The 19,403-nt window shown below is 43.3% G+C and overlaps 1 protein-coding gene across 1 annotated transcript in view; it reads right to left on the bottom strand.

The window, feature by feature from the left end:
* Window positions 1-19,403, bottom strand: part of unc5a (unc-5 netrin receptor A) — a 224,078-nt gene that overhangs the window by 15,773 nt on the left and 188,902 nt on the right. Inside the window, exons 9-14 of the mRNA XM_053323557.1 lie at window positions 18,091-18,255; window positions 11,857-12,045; window positions 10,696-10,995; window positions 6,347-6,434; window positions 5,630-5,798; window positions 3,316-3,549 (exon numbers count right to left, since the gene is read on the bottom strand). Of these exons, the coding sequence (XP_053179532.1) occupies window positions 3,316-3,549; window positions 5,630-5,798; window positions 6,347-6,434; window positions 10,696-10,995; window positions 11,857-12,045; window positions 18,091-18,255 (1,145 nt within the window). The remainder of the gene's footprint in view (window positions 1-3,315; window positions 3,550-5,629; window positions 5,799-6,346; window positions 6,435-10,695; window positions 10,996-11,856; window positions 12,046-18,090; window positions 18,256-19,403) is intronic.

Genomic DNA, 19,403 nt, shown 5'->3' with positions numbered 1-19,403 from the left:
ATACAATACTGTGTGTATAGGGAGAGTTGACACTAACAAATTCACTTTAAACTCACTACACTAGACAAAGAGTCTACAGCCATGTGAGAAGCTTTGTGAGGCTGTACTTAGGTGCCGCTGTCTTTTCAGTAAAACGCTAATGTCAGCATGTGAACACGCTGATATTAAACAGCTATAATTTTTACAATAATAAGATTTTATTGAATCTAATGATGGCACTAAAGGTATCAGGGGGTCAAGTTATTACTATAAATCACAGGAAGGATATGAATGTGTGAATAAAATTATGGTTTTAAGACATATTTGTACCAAATTTCATGGCAATACATTCAATAGTTAGAGATATTTCAGTCTGGACAAAAACTGGTTGTCATTGCTAGAGGCATTCTGTTAATATGGGGAAAAAAAACGGTTTTATTATTTATGGTGGTTCCTCAAAAAGTCTACTGCTCAATACAGAAAAACTGACTCGTGCTTCAACCTCTGTAAAAAAATAAATCTGACAGAAAGTGGGCGGTTTATAAATCATTATGTTTTTTTTTAAAACTGTACAACAACACTGCCCTTACAAAACAGAGACATGTGGGTGTAAAGGAAGAACATTTAGTTATCAATAAACACCAGGATATTTTGTTATTGTTACACTGTTCAAATGTGGATTATGCTCAGTGGCAAATACACTGGGAATTGTATCCTTCATACTAAAAGCTGACAGCTTATGAATATCATAGCTAAATATAAAAAAGTAGCTGCACTGTATTCCAACCCCTTCCAGTTTAATTAAATTTTGGTTTCAGGTCTATATCTGTGCCGAGCTGGAGGCTTGGTTAACTGCAGGTGTTTCAATCAGTTGTGGGATGGCAGAACATCAGTGATGATCTCCCACAGGTCTAGCTGAGAACAAGCAAGTGCACAGTGAGGGTGCTACCAAACCCCGATCATGTCTCCTCTGCTCCTGTGCCAGCCTTGGCTGGGCCCATCAAGAGTGGGACATACATTAAATATTAACTTAATTGGTCCCGGCAGAGCCCTGCAAACATACGGCAGGCATCAGACGGAAATGTCACTCTTTCCCCAGAGCCCCTGCTCACTTAGGATCAAAGACAATACATTGGTTCTAATCTGCTGTAATTGGGAGATAAGAGATTGCATGGTACAGCGTGCATGAGTGTAGAAAGCATGCGTGTGTGAGTGTGTGTGTGTGTGTATGTACATCTTTGTGGGTGTTTATACATATATATACGTATGTGTATGTCATTCTCGCTGATGGAGGCTTGTCAGAGAAAACTGACAGCCAGCGAAGTGTTAGGAGTGAAAATATCAGCATCTCTTTTGGCTCTAGTTCTTCCTGCCACTGAACAGGCAACAGAAAATTCAGAGAAATGCCTTGTCTCTGAACAAAAGTACAGCCTGTTTAATGCATGGAGAGTTGACTCCTTGTCTGAATATCGAGGTGCAGTGCCTTAGTAGGCTGCAAATGCTGTCATAGAATTCACATATATTGAAGGTGTACCACTGTACATCAACACAAATATAAAAAAGCTGCTGTGTCACTCACACTGTAACAGCAACTACTGCTCCAGCAATGTTACACACTACAATTAACACTAATGGTAGTCATAGTGAAAGTCTAATCATAAATGGTGCATTTTAAAGATAGTGATTAGTGATTAGGCTGAACCTCTCCAGGGAAGTTTAATCTCCACTCAAAGTGGTTAATGTACTTGCTAAATGAACTGCTCCCTCCATAACAGCACCAAGAGCAGTGTGAAGTCAAGATTACTAAACACTGTGGGCCACATTCTAAATCACTCACTAAAAACTACAAAACCCTGGAGATGCTGTGGCTTACCACAGGACCAGGTTGTGTGAGAGATGGAGAGCTAATGCACTCAAGGGTGTCAAGGGAGCCGCAGAGTATGGCAGCACAAGTGCTGGAGTCAAAAAGCTCCGATGTCCTTTTCCTGGCTAAGAGAGTGGGAGAATAGCAGAACAAGAGCAGGCCAGAGAGAGAGAGAGAGAGAGAGAGAGACAGAGAGAGAGAGAGACAGAGAGACAGAGAGAGAGAGAGAGAGAGAGAGAGAGAGAGAAAGAGAGAGAGAGAGAGAGAGAGAGAGAGAGAGAGAGAGAGAGAGAGAGAGAGAGTTTTTGTGCAACAGCAGCCTTCCTCCTAACAAAGGACACACAAGGTCATTCCAACGGCTGTGATATCGAGCAAACAAATCTGCAAAAAGAGCACATCCTCTGCAGAGCTCCACGTTCAATGCTGCTACATTTAAATTTAATTTTTTTATTAGAACAGAGTTGAATACCAGCAATTTTCCATAGCATGACTTTTATCATGCAGTAGCTGTCAGAAACAGAGTAAGATAGCAGAACTAAACCACAGAAACACAGATGTATGCAAGGAGAGGTTTCAGTAATTCCCACCCCCAAAGCTAGAGCTTATGCACAGTTTTCATCTCGTCTTCAGCTCCCTGAATGTGAGAGTTCTAATTTCAGCCCGAGCCCCCACCGCCTTCCATTGTTTATGACCTACAGCCATCCATAGATTGTACTGGCGATGAACATCTGTACAAGGAGGTCAGCCATTACAGCCGGCAAAAGTGGACTCGAGTGGGAAGTGGTACTTGTGGCTGTGGGTGGTGTCAGACGAAGAGGAACAGCTTGGAGAGAGAAAGAGAGGTGCGGAGAGAAAAGAGAGAGCATGGGGGTTGCTGGGAAAAGATTGGGACAGGCTCTCCTTTTAATTTACTAATTAACCATGCAAATGAAATCTTAACAGGCTACTCAGAGGCAGTCCTCCGGGGAGGGGAGGAAGGCATTAGTGCCTGATTATACTCTGTCCATGTGGAGAGCAAAAAAGGAGAAGCGAAATATGGTGTTGAACAAAGTGATGAGAAACTTCTTGGCCCATGGCAGCCAGGCAGAACAACTGACAGCATGAAAGGAAATAAACATCTCTGTAGGCATGCACACAAAAACACCTGCAGTGATTCTATACCATGATTAACCTGGATGTATACATAGTTTCAGTGGACTCATGGGACGACATCAACTACACAAATCATACATCCTTGAACTGCACAGGGTGTAATCAGGCCTGCAATATTGTTCAATTTACCATAGCTATGCCTAACCTCTGTATGCCTGCGCTGATTTCTACTTACTTTACAATGTAACAGACAATGCTATTATACATAATAGTCTACCTATCACTCAGCTGAGGCAAAACCGGCTGATCCGTGCAATCTTGGGCTGAGAAACTGTCAGCCAAACTGAATAACAGGTAGAGCTACATTTGTCACAATTTACCTTGAAGACGTCCTGCGTGTCATCCATGCAGTAGACCCTGATGTTGTACTCCAGCGTGGAGCAGTAAGCGTCAGAGAAGAGCACCAGCCTCAGGCGCTTGGCAGCACCCATATGCAGGGACTCTCCCACTAGGGCGAAGGTGCCCAGCTGCTCCGAGAACAGCCGGCACGTCTCGGCCTCAAGCTGGCAGTAATAGGGCTCAGACACCAGCTCCTCCCCCATCAGCAGGACATCCTGGAAAAGGTGAGGGGGTGGGGTGGGTGGAGAAGGTGTGGATGGAAGGTCAAGAACCCAATTTATGTAGGAGGGAAGGGTAATGTGTTTTCCTGGGTAACCTATGTGTATGTGTGTTTGTAAAATGGTTGTAAGGAAAGTAGCTGCAGCAAAGCCCCCCCAAAACCTATTCCTCCTGCATTACATAAAATTCTTGGTAAGAGTTCAGATCAGGAAAAAAAAGGGAATACTTTGTTCTTGTCTCAAATTTCCTTTTCACTGCAGTATGCTTAGTCTATACTGACATAAAGACACACATTCTCTCATACAAAGACACACATCCTATAGAACGCCATCAATTTACTTAATAATGCATGAACGAGGTACTCAATTGACATGAAAGGAGACTCGCATGGATTCCTGGCAAGAATAGATGATTCTAGGGAAAGAAAAGACTGTGTAGGTGCTGTAAATATTGGATTATTGGAATTTACAGAATTTCCTTCAGCCTTAGAGATTTGTTAAGAAAGGTGAAAACAACTTGCCAATTTATCTGAAAAACAACACCGTTGCCTGATGGTGTTAAAAAACGCTAACAGGCAGTATGAGTTGTAATTGGTACTTTAATTTGCAAATGAAAAAAGGACATAATTTAACATGCCAGAGAAGCAGCGTCTTGCATTTTTCTTGTGCTATATCACAACTTGCGCCTCTAATAAAGATGACAGACTTGCAAAAATACCCCATCCCCTCACAGTACAGGATAGTTTTATGAGATAATTCCACTGCTCTCCAGGCTAATTTGATGGGGACAAATTGGACCCAAGGTGACAACATTTTCTCTAAAATCCCATCATGCCAGTTGACTGACTCTTCCCATTAGCCAATCAGGCTGAAGAGAGCATTTTGCCTGCCAAATGCACAGCGAGCTCCTCTAGGATCGATTCAACCAGACACCATCTACATCAATAGAATTAGTATTGACACAATTCATTTACTATGCAACCACAATGGAGTCTCACTTTTTCATCATCTTAATATTTCTTCGAAGTGTAGCAGAGAGTGAGGTGGCTCAATTACGCCACTGAGCGCTCACTCTATGAGCATTTCATTTCTCTTTCTCCTGCTTATGCATGGCCGTTATCCATTTTCACTATCTCTCTTTATGCCTTTCTCTCCTTACATCTCCCTCTCCTGCTAAGCATTCCTCTAGGTCTACATTACCCGCTTGTCTGCTATGCCTTTCCCTCTTTGTCTCCTCTCTTTCTTCTTTCCCTACCATCATACACTGTAGTTGTTTCCACTCTCCCTTTCTTGTCCACCTGGCACTTCTTCCTGTGGTGGCCATGCAGTCAGGCTGTTGGGCTATATTTGGTCTGGCCGATGATTAAAAGTGCTGGTCTAACCTCTGCCTTAGACAGGCCAATCCATCCCACAGACACCCAACCGCCGCCACACACGGGGAGGCTGAATAATTTATGCACAATATCGAACATGAAAGAAGACCTACTAACACTCCAAAGCCCACCAGTACCCTTTCCAATCTCTCTGGATTGTTGAGATTGGTATACTGCCTCAAACTGCGTTTGTTTGTGCGTATGTGCATATGTGTCTATGTAGACACCAAAATGTTCTGTCCAACTCCATTCAACTGAAGTCTGCAGGTCTGGTTACTTTCAAATTTCACGGATTGAAAAATGGGGAGGGAACTCTGTAATTGGAAGCAGCGGTCAAAAATGGTCAAGGAGCACTCAGAAGAGTATTTTGAGGATCAGTAATTTACTTAGAGAATTTCTGTTTGAGAATCATGTGGCTTAGCAACTCTTGAACTGAGAGAGCCATTGCTTCCAGGGTTTTGTTCTAGCCCAATGAGAAAACACCTGACGGTCAATATAATTAAGCCCTATGGAGTGGCTGAGTGCCGGACCAGAATTACCTTCACTATACAACATTGAGTGCTTCCTAGTGCGAGCTTCAAATCACTGCTAAACATGTTTCTGCTTCTCCAAGGAAAGCTCTCGGTGAGTTCAGGAAGACTTTACTAGGTGGCAACTTTGTTTTTCTCTAGAGGATTTGTGCTGGTGTTGTTTTATTGTCTTACCTCCCAAGCGCCCTCGTAGCTCTGCTTCTTGAGGCGGACGGCCCAGTTATCGAGGCATGCGTCAGAGCAGTGGTCCATGCTTAGGATAACTGGCCGGCTCAAAACCACCCCCGGAGGGCCACAACTCACAACGGGGCTCAGCAGGGTCTGGCAGCCAGCGAGAGGTAACCTACATCAGGGAGAGAGAGAGAGAGAGAGAGAGAGAGAGAGAGAGAGAGGGAGAGAGAGAGAGAGAGGGAGAGAGGGAGAGGGAGAGAGAGAGAGAGAGAGAGAGGGAGGAATGGATCATAAAAAAGTGGTTTTACTCAGAGTTATTAGTGAGAATTTACTGGTCTCTTGTAAGCAGGATATGATACTGTCACCTCTGTAAATTATCAAGCAGCTGTAGAAGAAAATAATGAAGGCTTGCTTGACATACTGATTAGCTGGACCGAGTTGTGATGACTGAGTAAGAATGTTACTATCACAGCATGCTACAATGACTGTGCCTTTAGAGACTTGAATGCAGCAAGCCAGATAAACAGTGTTTTCCAAATGATTCATTTAACTTAAACAGCGCACATCCTGGTAAAAGGCTACGTTATTTATTTACGTCCCTCCTCCACAGTACTGGCACAGACTCTTAAGCCTTTCCTAATGGAACAGTAGAGCATCAAAACAAACAGCCTAGTGGCATCCAGGGAAGACTGCCAGTTAGGCAGTGTTAAAGAGACCCACCTTAAATCTTCCTTCCTCTGAACAGTGAGATAAATCTCATAGATCTTTCCTCTGGGGATGGCCTCGGGAGGAATGAGCAGACTGATTCCTAATGCAAATAACAACAAAGGGAGAGAGGGGGGTAAGACGGGAGGGGGACAGGCTCATTTGTTCTGACTGAACAACGCTTTTGTCATCTCACAAAGAAAGCCGGCCCACTCAATGAAACTGTATGGCTGCAAAAACAAAAAACAAATCTATTCTGAAGGTCAGAAGCAGCCTCCGTCAGGTACAACAGATGCAAATCTCTGCACCGACAGCCGTGGCGGCACACGTCCCCGCGGTCAACAATTAGCTGAGACAAAAGCGCACACTGCATCGCGGTTTAAATGTTCTCCGTCTGCCACCAAGTAGATAATTGAGACCGTGGAACAGACTACTCCAGGAAAATTGCACTACCTCAGGAGAGTGTTGGAAATCACCTTGGAGAATAGAGAGAGCTATTGAGGTAGTTTGAGTGTTGTGGCATTTGTGTTGTGATTCTAATGCCAAAATCATCCACTTAGAATCCTATTTGAGATGTCGTACAAACAGTGACTATGTGACACAATCTTAATAGTCCCTGTATTGTAAACTCATTCTGTTCACCATAAAACATCTGTTTCAATAAGGCAAAGGTGCCCGAATACTCACAGCCTTGTCTTTTTCTAAACCATATTTTCCATGTGCCTGCTCTGAAACTGCACTAAATAACAGTAGCCTACATCTCCTCTGAGTTGATGCATGCAAGGGATGATTTTTTTGTGTGTGTCTGTGTCCCAGTAAGAAGATGGGTGCCAACGCGTGGTATAGTCCACATGGCTTTGAGTTAATCCGCGCATAAAATATTTGTAAGAGAATGAAAGAGAGTCAGAAACGGAGCGAGTGAGAGAGAGACAGCCAGTGAGTGAAGACACTGATAGCAAGAAAAACACAGACACAAAGATCTTTTCTCCCACAAGATACTGGTGTACTGGCACTGTCATTGGCTAATCTGGACAGCCTACAATGAGCCCAGTGAAAACACTGTCTTCCAGTCTAATTATATAAGCTCTGGACTCTACGCTAATGTGAAGTGAGGAAGCAAAATTGGGGACTAATGATAGTGGACTTTTTATCTTTTATCAGACTAATTTTTAATGGACTGTCTCTATTGCTCTCTCTGTGCTCTTAGTGCACAACAGACACTTGTGGATATCAGCTACCAATTCAAGCAGCTCTGTCATAAGTGGCAGGTCTAATTGGAATAATTTAGGTCCATTTCATGGTTAGCCTTTTCATCACTGCACTGACCATTTTTTTTGACTGTAGATGTAAGTTTATGGCAAAAGTGATCACACATTTTCAGACATAGTGAGGGAAAAATGCTTTTTTTGAATGATCGTGGGATAAAATGTTTACATTACAAACATAAGTGAACCTGGGATGCACAATCTACCTTCATCACAAACTAAAACAGCATCTGCATCTCAGGTGATCCAATCACAAGTGGACAGTGCTAAATACAAGTGTTAACAGCCACCAAGACTCATTGTGATCTAATCAATCAAACCACTTGATGTATGTGGTTGGAGTAATCATAATTCATATAGCCGACACATGTATATTAGTTCTTGAAACATTTTTTTTAGTTCTCAGCTCTAGCCCACACTAAAAACAAATCTGGCGCTTGCCTGACGTGATACCTGTGCACAGGGCCCTTTGGATTTCTAGCAGAAGTGACATAGGCAGCAATGAAATCTGAACAGAAGTGGCCAGCTTGAGATGCATAATAAAGACAGGTGCGAATGGCAACGTGTCTCGGCTGTCCACTTGTGATTGGATCACCTGAGACACCTGTTATTGCCTGGTATAAACAGGGTCACACTGTTCCTTTTAACTAATATAGCCTGTACACAAAGCTGTTAAGAAACCCACATGCACAAGATTTAAAGGCTGAATGGCCTGGCACGCTTTCAACAAGACAACAAGATGTTTATGGGACTCAGCTGTTACTGATAAATTCTCCTTGTTGAAAAGCAGGTGTATTAAAGTATCTGTAAATGTCCTTTTTTATATGGTTTTATGTAGAAGCAACAGCAATGTGTGACATATGCAATCCAAACAAAAACTGTTCCAACTGTATTTTTTGCCATTTAGAAGTAGATGTTGAATTGTTTAGGCAGAACTTTTGTCATTTTCTTGTTTGTGTGCAGCAGAGCGGCAAAGAGAACATCCTACAGAGGATTACTGAAATCTCCTCGTCCTTACATGACACACACTTACAATGCTGTATCTGCTTTTAACTGTCCAACTTTTGGACCATAATAGTTGGTATTCCATTACCTTCTCATCCAAGACTTTTTGATAACTCACATTTTCAGATTAGGAAGTTGCTTACTGGAATTAGGAATACTTTGCTGCAGCTAACAAAAGAAAATTTGACAATATTACACCAAATTCTAGCCTCCCTTCAAGTGGCGTGCACAGACTTTTCGAAGGGCAGGGGCGAAAAGAAAAAAACAGCAAGTTCTCGCCGCTGTTGTGCCAACCAGGAGGGCACTTTAGCATGCATTTTGGCTCCCAAGAGGGCACTTTAGCACGTGTTTTTGCCACCCAAGAGGGCAGTTTAGCGAGGATTTTGGCTCCCAAGAGGGCACACTTTAGCTTGTTTTTGCCTCCCAAGAGGGCAGTTTAGTGTGTTTGCCAACCAGGTGGGCACCTTAGCACACGTTTTGGCTCCCAAGAGGGCATTTTAGCATGTGTTTTGGCTCCCAAGAAGGCATTTTGGCTTTGGCAATTGGGCCATGATGACCCCCCCCCCCCCCCCCCCCTTGTGCACACCACTGCTCCCTTCATTGGTTCCCTTTCCATGTTAGATCAGAGGTGCTTCTAATGACTTATAAAATCCCAAATGGGCATGCTCCATCATACCTGTCTGATCTCCTTAAACCTTATGTTCCATCTCTCTGCTCTCCATTCTCAAAATGCAAGGGCTGCTGTGCATCCCCAGAGTGAAGAAGTCTGCAGACGGCAGGGCCTTTTCCTGTTGGGCCTTAGTTTTTCAGGGAATAGTCTCCTTGATGACTTCAGACAATCTGAGTCTGTTGAGTCCTTGTAATCTTAATTTAAGAGCTACATTTTTGCCTTTCAATGAGTTGCCATTCATCTATTAGTCTATGATTGTATACTGTATGGCATGTTGGTTTCAGTCTCAATGAATTGATCAAGCTCTATTAATTAAAAACCTTGTCTGTCCTGCAAATGAGGTTATTGAATATTTTATCCGTTCTAATAACTATTACATCTCTCTAATCTTCTGTTTGTTTGTTGTCCATAAGCACATCTGAGCTGTGTGCCCATCTCTCTTTGTTGCTCTTCTCCGTCTCTCTTTTCTCTCTCTCCCTTCCTATTTTCTCCACCTTGTCGTCTTCTTTCCTCTCTCGGGTGCCTCTTTGCTGGACCCCGTCATAGGGCCACTTTTATAGGTTTTGGTTCTGAATCCTCATCCTGCAGGAGATTCAACCTCACCCCATGTCTCTCCCTCACCTGTGTGAATGATGTCCTTATATTTCTCTCCCCTGTATGTGTGGTTTCTTGTCTCTCCTCCTATGTGTATGTGCGCATGTGTAGTCTGTCCTCATCCCTAATGGTTCAAGTCTTATTCTTTCACACCTCAAATGAACCACACTTGTTTGATTTGACCCCTCTTATTGGGAGGTCTCTTGGGAGTGTTTCTTGTGTGCCGGAGTTTGATCAAGAGCTTTTTCAAAGCAGCTGAAATGACCGAACTATAGAGTTCATTTGAATGATACCAGAGGTCACCCTTTGTCCTCCTACTATAGCTCCTATTGCATCCATCTGCTGGCTATCAACTCTCAAGGAAGTGAGCTGTATAACTATATGCAATATCATTTGTTAACCACATTAGCAAATATGTGAATCATCGTGTGAGTGTTGAGATTTCCTGTGACATATCAGGAGGGAGTTAAACCCATGTCTTAACCTTGTGTCATTAAAAAGAGCAGTAACTAACCCCTCCACCCCCTACCCTCATTATTCATAACAGGAGGTTGAGTTGCAGTCTCGACTAATAGTGCTCATCATCAAGTATTTTGTGACACCCGGGACACCTCCATGTAGCACTGATAATAAAAGGTTGACATCACCAAATCAAATTGTCTCCTCAATGAGTTGTCTGTTAATCAACATGACTTAAAGCTCTTTGTGTATTTGTAATAAGTCAGTGTGAACATGAATGGGATCAGAACAAGCTTGGACCATGTGACTACATGAACTACAGGTGTAACAGCACACCTGGAAACCTATTTGGTCCTAAATGAAGAACTCACCTGTGTTAGGGATTGTCAGCCTCCCTCCCAGGAAGTTGAAGGTCCCATATGAGGTGTTAGCCATGTCACGGGGCAGTGTTTTAAAGTATGTCTGAGTGGACAACCTGCTCACAAACTCAGCAGGGTCAGAGTTGAGCTTGCCGTTGTGTAGAGTGTGTGAGCCATTGGGAAGTGGGTCCAGCAGGGGACCGTTGGTCATAGAAAACTTCCCGGTGGCATCATGGCGAGAGCGAAGTGTGCCTTGGTAACTGGTGGTGCTAGTGGTTAGATCAGGCTGGATGGTAAGCAAATGAGAATTCTCTGTTTATATAACAAAAGAAAGAAGAAAAACAGACAAAAACAATGAGTGGCACTGGAGTTCATACATCATAGAGACAGACCTCACACTTTCTAAAGCTGTCGCAACACACACAGACAACTGACAAATACAGGAATGACACATGGCGCAGAAAACAGAAGACACACACTCTTGACAATACACAAACATGAATTTCACCCAAAGCCAGTCAATCCCCCCCCCCCTACTCTTTTTCTCTATCTGTCTGTCTCTTTAGCAACCACACAATCAATTCCAAACAGAACTCAGATGCAGCTTAGCACCCAGAATGTATAAAAGCTTTTTTCATGGTGAATCACAGGCACTGCAACCCAGTTCCCCATCTCCATCCAACTCAAACAGTTGTATTTCTATTACTCACTGGAAAACCTCAGAGGCTCTGCACAGGCAGTAAACAGAGTGGGTACATTTCCTGACAATGAGGTGGTGGCGAAACATAATGTGTCAGGGAGGCAAATAAACAGTCTGTATAACGTGCACACGCACACGCACACGCACACGCACACGCACACACACACACACACACACACACACACACACACACACACACACACACACACACACACACACACACAGACACACACACACACACACACACACACACACACACACTAAAGCTTTCTTTGACTACAAACCACTGTAAACACATTCACACCACCTCCATAGCCACAAACAAACACAGCATCAGTGGTATATGTAGATGGGTGCCGCACGGTCACAGTGGGCATACGGACAGAGTGACGGACGCACAGAGGAGGGTAGAACAAAGAACAGTGTCCTACTGCTGTGGGGGGGAGGCCTGCGTGGCCGCGGTGCCCACACACCTGGCTTGCTGGGCTTGATGCCCATGGGCTGGAAGCCAGTGGTGAGGATGGAGGAGTCCGCCACGTCGGCATCCAGGCCCTCCTTCTTGCGCCGGTAGACCAGGACCACCACGATAAGCAGTAGAGTCAGACACAAAGCGACCGCCACCATACCCACGTAGAGTGCCACATCCTCGGCCCCGCTCACGGCTACAAGAGGAAGCAGGGGAGATAGAGTGGAGGACACACAACAATAGAGATGAAATTATTAATCGCAACTGAAAAATTCCCTCAGGTGCTGAATGGCAATACCTTTGTGTGCTTGTGTCAGATATTTCATTATCTTCCTTGCAAAGGTCTCACTTGAGGATTTGTTTAATAGCATAAAATCAGTTACATATTCCATGCTTGCTGTTTTACGCTACTTGACTTTGTCCCTGAGTATTTCTCACAGTCAAGAGAGCAAACAGTAGTAAATACATGGGCAACATAACCATCTTGATATAACTATCTTTAAAAGGCTTGGCTTTAATGTCAACCTATGGATAATCGAAGAGAAAAAAGAAATAGTTTCCGAAACAGTGTTACCTTACCTTCATTTCAGTGCTGGATAAATATATCTTATGCCAGCATGTTTTTTTCTATCCACTGTCTTTTTCTTGCCTTCTCTAAGCGCACAACACCCCCAAGAGAGACAATGAAAAAATGAAAGATTTGCTTATGAAATTCTAGCAGCTCTTATTGAATGTCTTTCTCCCTCAAAAGCACAGGAGCATCTTTCTCCCAAAGTACAGTATGAAGATGATAGCTTAAAGCTCAGACAAACATCAGTGTGTTTGTGCATATGTGTGTACAGATTGTGTTGTATGTGTGTGTGTTTTGCAGGAGAATGGGATTTGCTACAGCTGTCTCCCTGCGGCTGGGGGAATTTGGTGGCGGAGGTGGAGGATGCTCCTGGGGCCTTTGTGGAGGGCCATTGTCCTATGGAGCCACGGGGGCGTAGTGCTGTCAACTGAACACAGTCAAGGAGGGGACACATTCAGCCGCCCAACTTTGAGGGATGGAGAACAACGGCAAAGGTTAAAGTGTGGAAGGGTGGCGTGTGGTGAGTTGACAACAAAAGGAGGAAAACAGAAGCGGGGAGAGAGAAGGCAAATGTACAAGACAGAAAATGAAGAGAAGGACACAAACTTAAAAGAGAAGGGAGACAGTATGTGCCTGTAAGTGACAGCATGTGTGATTTGCATTTCAGCAATAACACGTCCAAAAGGCTTGTGTCAAAATCAACCTGATTAACATTAGATATGGCATATTTTGATGAATATCTCCAGACTGTCATGGTGTTTTTCACTGTGTAATCCTACTGCTTGATGGGAGCTGCACTCAACCTTTGGAACAACGATTTGACAAGTTTTAATTGGTGTTAGTGAATCTGTGACATGAAATTGGCACAATTAAATTAGTAGAGTGCTAACAGTCAAATTGAAAAATATGGAAAATGGTCAAAAAAGTATTTTTTTTTAATCCATGTCCCTTTTTTTCCTCCGTGTTTCTTGCTCTCATCTTTATTCATCTCTTTTCATCCATTTGTCCTTGCCTTCTCCTTTTGCCTTGAAAAATCTATTTCTTTGGACGAAGCAGTCTGACATAACCAAGTCTTTAAGAGAAATGCCAGAATCTATTTCATGGGTGATTATCTCAGTACAATCTGATACCTTAAGTAGGAGGATTATATGCAGCCAAACTCTATGGGGGCCCATCGTAATACTACAGATCTCTTGACATGTAATCAATTGTGAATGACTGGCTGAAGATAAACACAAGATCGGATGTTTTGTTCTTGACATTACAAAGCCATCTGCAAAGAGCATACAAATGACATAAAGAGCCTTATGGGATACATACTGTACACCCTTCCTCAACCTCTCATCTTGTCCATTTACCTGCCTGCACTGCTCTCCTCTGACTCCCCTCTTTGTCGGTCTCTCCTCAGGGAAGCATAGAGGTGCTTAACTGTAAGCAGCCGGGCTAAACCTTCCACCCTCTACAATGAGCTCCAAAAAAGGAGGAGAAACTATGGCTGAACCTCTCATTAAAGTTCCCAAATCCAATTGTCTTGGTGCCAAAGGCCAGACGAGGCTGTGATATTTGGACTTCTAATGCTGCACTCCACAGAGATGTGCAGTCTGACTAAAGACAAAACAACACCCGTCAGCAAGGAGATAGGCTAACTGGCTTCTGCTGACTGGATAAACATAGCCTCAGATTGGCCAGTTGCTGTTTACTTTCTGAGGGCAGAGCAAAGGCAACCTTGGATGGAAAGATCCAGTATCTATACCTTTTCCCTGGCACACACAAATTCTTGTTCCCATACAATAAAGTCAGTCAATCAGACAAGTCCGTCTCTTCCAGTCCCTCTCCCTCTACACCCACCTGTAATCTCTGGTGGCTTATCGGAGCATCACTGAGTGAAGTTTTATCTGACCCCCCAGGTGTCACAGTGAAATGATCCTGATACTCACTACAACCCTGACCAGCAACTGCTCTCAGCTCCTCCTGGCCCTGCTCATTGATTCTCATGATGCTAGCCGATAATTGAGAGGACATTCATCACACTTTAATTGACATAGCTAATCAGGTTTTATAATTGGATGGGCTTTACTTGAGTCCCCCTGTAACGTGCCCTCCCTCTCTCTTTTTCCACACACACTGCCAATTTACCTCTCTTCCTTTCTGTTGCCCGCCACTCCATCATTCATGTCCACTTGACGTAATTGCTGGCGCACAACTTTTGATTCTCTTTGTCTGTGACCTCTCCTCATGATTGACACCTGCCTGCAGATAATCTGTGGATGTGATGAGCTGTTTTCAGAGTTGACCCCAGGTCTATCTCTGTTTGTCCCCTCTCCTTGTTCTTTAAGTTCAACTTCTCAGACACACCTCAGGGCTGGCTGGTTGGGGATCAGTTTTTCACTTGAAATAGGCCTGACATTGTCTGAGGTGATGTACTCAGCTTCTGTTGAAGTTTGGAATCATGTAGCATTAGCAGTCAGCACCTGATAGTCCTCAACTCGCTCTACCTGCTCCTTTCTCTCCCCAGCATTGATAAATAAAAGCATTGCAGCCTCCTGCGCCTCTTCCTTGGGTATTTATCAAGAGACCTGAGAATATATTTCATCCCATGGCCAATCCCAGTCACTTGCCTGAAGATGAATAACACTGGAGTTCTTAAGGTCAGGGAAATATGGCTACTAAAACTCTCAAAGTGAACGTGACCATTACTATCTCCACAATACAGTCGTCCTATCCCTCAGCGAGTCCCAGTGAAATATGGGCCAAAATAAATGTTCAGCCATTTTTCATGCAGCCTGTGACCCCACTCTGACAGACTCATGACAAAAACATCAGCTGTTGTGCCACCAAATTAGCCCCCAAATTCAAAATGGTCTAGAGACGATTAATAGTTTGATGATCTTTGCACAATCAATTGTGACATCCCCTTTTGGGGCTGCTGCAAATTAACTTCATTACCTTCATTAAACACATTAAGCCAAATAATTGTTTTTATGTTGTCCTAATTTCCCATGCCTGATAATATGAGCACTATTATTTTTCCCACTATCCTCTTTTTGCCCTCTAACACCTGGTTGTCATTTTGGCTCTGGCAAGCTGCCAACATATTTATTATTTCCCTGCACAGATTTTGCGTTTCTTCATCTTGGGCTTCACTTTATGAAAATGATCTTGCCTGGGTCAGATCTGTTTGTTTTGAGAGATGTAACACACAAAGGTTGCTGCCGCACATGGATTCTCATATATGGCAAAACAATAACCTCATTTAACGTATGCCATTTCTGACTTAATGAGGGAGATTAGTGATGTTTGTGAGGCCATCAGACAGAGGACATCTTTTGTTGCAGAGTAACTGCGGCTCACTCTGCAGTTGTATTGTTCGATTACACTGAGAGGGAAGAGTGCCTTTGTTTCAGGGGTAAGTTTTCCATCTCAGCTAATAGCCTGCAGACATGGTTGAAGTATAGGAGTTGCTGACAAGCCAAAACCATCTTGCTATTTTGCTTATTATAATACTTCACACAGCAATTGTCTATGGAAACACATCTGCTGGGAGCAGATTGGGACAGGCATTCTTAAGAGGCCAGCGCTCTGCTCCGCACTGTCAGAGTAAAAACTGAGTGACTGTGTGTGTTTGCACGAGTGTGCGTGAGGAACAATGACTGGAATCTTTGTGTATATATCTTTCCTCTTTGGGGAGGAGCTGCTGACCTTTGATGATTGGCCGACTGAGCTTCTTGGTTCACTACACCAGCCAAACTCAGCGATCAGTTCTCTCCCTCTCTCTCTCTTTCTCACGTGCACACACACACACACATACACACACACACACACACACACACACACACACACACACACACACAGTACATAACTGCAACTATTATTTGGCCGTCTTCACCCCCCACTCTCCATGCATCAGTCTATCTGATCATGTCAATCAGCGCGAGATAACTTAATTCAGTTTATAAATTCACTGGCCCATGTTGACCGAATCCCATTAAACTCAGTGTTTACCATGCAGATCAGCCAAGGAGGGCACTATTTATAACATTTTCTCTAGGAGATGTCACCCTGAGACTCATCATTTCTGGATGGGAAGCTGCAGTATCTTTCTGTCTTTGATAACTGTAGGGAGTGACAGAGCTCTCCCTTCATGTCCATCTGGTCAGCAGTGGACCCTGTGGTGCCACTTTCCACTCAGTTGCCGGCTAAGCCGCACAGTCTTTTCAGTATGCACGTGCACTATTAATGACAAACAGGGAGTGGCAACAAAGAAATGGCTGTTTTACACAGCAAATGAAATACACATAAGCTATGCAGCTATACATACACATAACATAAGCACGTAGAGAACAATCACAGCACACACATACTGCATTTTCACAGCTGATTTGACCTGTGGCACTTCATCTGGCAGGATGTGTTTTAATCAGAAGAGAGATGGTTTAATTCTCAGCTCTATTAATAGGTCACAGAGCATCACAGCCCCGACGCAGGTGAAAAGATTGTGTATTATCTTGGCACTGTGTGTCACCCCACTGTTAATTAGAACTGATCTTGGAAAAAGGTCATGCAGGTGGGGATGTGCCAGCAGTGGTCCATAGACAATTCTTCTGTCAGTACAGAGTACAGTACAAGTGTCTTATGAGATGGACATCTTCCCTTTTGAACTTTTTTTGCTGACCATCTATCACAAGAAATAGAGGCCATAAGGAGGCATAAAATGTTTATTTGTTCCAATAAAAAGGACACTTTCTCCTCTTGTCAAAGTGGAAAATGTTTTAAAAAGGGAAAAAAAACATGAAGAGAGAAGCTTTTCTCTAGATACCTGCAATCATGGATGTATTATAAGAGCTGGATTCTAGACCAAAAAGAATTGCTTGGTGGGCACATACACCAAGAAGAGTTTCTATGTTTTGGGGTTTACTTCTGGGGGCATACGGCCCATTGAATATGCACAGCAGTCTTTCAGCAGCTCCACCCGCAAGTTCCCGCTCAGCCCATAGACTTCATATGGTAGTGGTATCACAGATTTTTAAATCACTTTTCTTGGCTTGAAGAAAAAATAAAGATCCTCCACAGATAAAAACAGAAAAAGTCCTAAATGACCTTGGTTACAGTTTGAGGTGTCCTGTCAACAGTTTTATAGATGTCTCTTTTACAATGGTGGTCTATGGGGAAAATGCAGCAGGGATATTTCCTGCTGCAATACTGTAAGTGGCCAATGGTAAAATTTTTTACAGCGCTGTATCTAGCTCTTATAATGCATCTATTCCTGCTGTGGGTCAAGGGCTAATTGATGCTAATGCTAATCCTCGACACCTGTTCAGCATGTATTGATTGTGATCTATTTGTTATTGAATCTGATATTTTTGCGTAGATTTTCTACTTTGGCTTTAAGAGCCCGTTTTGCCTCTTTAAAAAATCCCACTACAGTCATGAGTTTTTTTCTGGCTACAGCTCTGCATCTTTTTTTGAGCACAGTTTATTGATTTTTAACATGTTCATTTATAGCTTATGTCAGCTCAGTTATAATAAGCAAATACATAGTGAACCGTGTGTCTTAATGTAGTGGGAAAATGAGAAAAAACCCAAAAAACAAACTACTGCATCTTTTCTATTGTTTCACCAAGTTGAACAGTGAGAGTATAGTTTGCAGTATGTGGGTGGTAATGCACTCACTCTGTGGGCACTGCTCGCTTGTACAGTTGAGTGACTGGAGATCTAGCCCCTGGCAGTCTTTGCCCCCGGTGCCAGGTGATGGTTGGGTGCAATCTCTGCTCCTCCACATCGAACAGTCTGCACCGCACGCTGACCACTTGCTCCATTCACTCCAGCCTCCATCTACTGCAAACACACATTTAATAAAAAAAAAAAACATAGGTGAGCACAAAGACACACACATAACAGTAAGAACTCAAACCGATTCACTTCAAACACTTCTATTTTAGTTCACAGGAAAAACTATTGATCGGGAAAAAAATGCTGAACAGTCTCAATAAAACAACCTATACCTCCTTATAAACAGAGTGAACTGTTAAAACTCTACATAGTGAAGTTCAGATGCAACGCTGGTGTAAAAGCAGTGGTGTATTTGCGTGTGAGACGAGAACAACTGATGGAATACATCCTGTGCAAATCTACTCGCTCTAAAATGGAAACCTAGTTGGTAAACATTATAAAGACATGCAAATCCACTTGCACACACTCAAATCCAGCAGATGCACAGGAAAACCAAAGCATGTAAAACTGCTGAGGAGAGCCATATTGTCTCTATTCTGCTTTCGTTGTTTATTTTCGACATGGAAATCAGATGCAACTAAGCTAAACCCCACTGGTACAGGAGTGCTGTGGCCTGGAAGATCTAGCTGTCAACAAACTAAATCTGTACAGGGAGAAGAAATTTGACACCTGGGAAATTAGCCTTCTAGTCTTCTCTACAATATTTGGATAAAAATACATGTACACACAAATATCTATATTTAAAAATTCTCTAAAAATGAACAATTGTGAAAAGAAATCAGCCTTGGTTTGCGGCATCACCTGCAGAGTATTTGAATGCAAGAAGTACAGGTGGTATTACTGGGAACATAGACATATTTACATTACACCTGCAGCCTATTTCTGTCTACCAACTTCAAACACACACCACCAACAGCAAGAGCGAAATGAAACAAATGGAAATGGGCCAATAATAGTCCTGAGCATGTAAGCTGTAAGAAATATCAGCAGCTTTACCACATGTAGAGAGAGAGGGAGGCCATTTTGTAAAGGTGGGGGTAATTTGGCGTTGTGGCCCGGAGGAGTGAGGGAACCAGTGGCTGGGAGTGATATTGAGAGTGACACAGCACCAGGCCTGTGGAAGGTTACCATAGGGCTAATGGGAAAAAGAGCAGTAATGAGCTCTCATGGGGGAAAAAGGCTAGCGTCTCGCTCTTTCTTACTCCCAAATGTAAGGGTGAAGGGGACCTGGCGAGAATCACCAGAGCTGCACA

The sequence above is a fragment of the Scomber japonicus genome, chromosome 8 (assembly GCF_027409825.1).
Source record: "Scomber japonicus isolate fScoJap1 chromosome 8, fScoJap1.pri, whole genome shotgun sequence".
In the NCBI taxonomy this organism is placed as follows: domain Eukaryota; kingdom Metazoa; phylum Chordata; class Actinopteri; order Scombriformes; family Scombridae; genus Scomber; species Scomber japonicus.
This window is presented reverse-complemented; position numbering and strand designations above follow the sequence as displayed.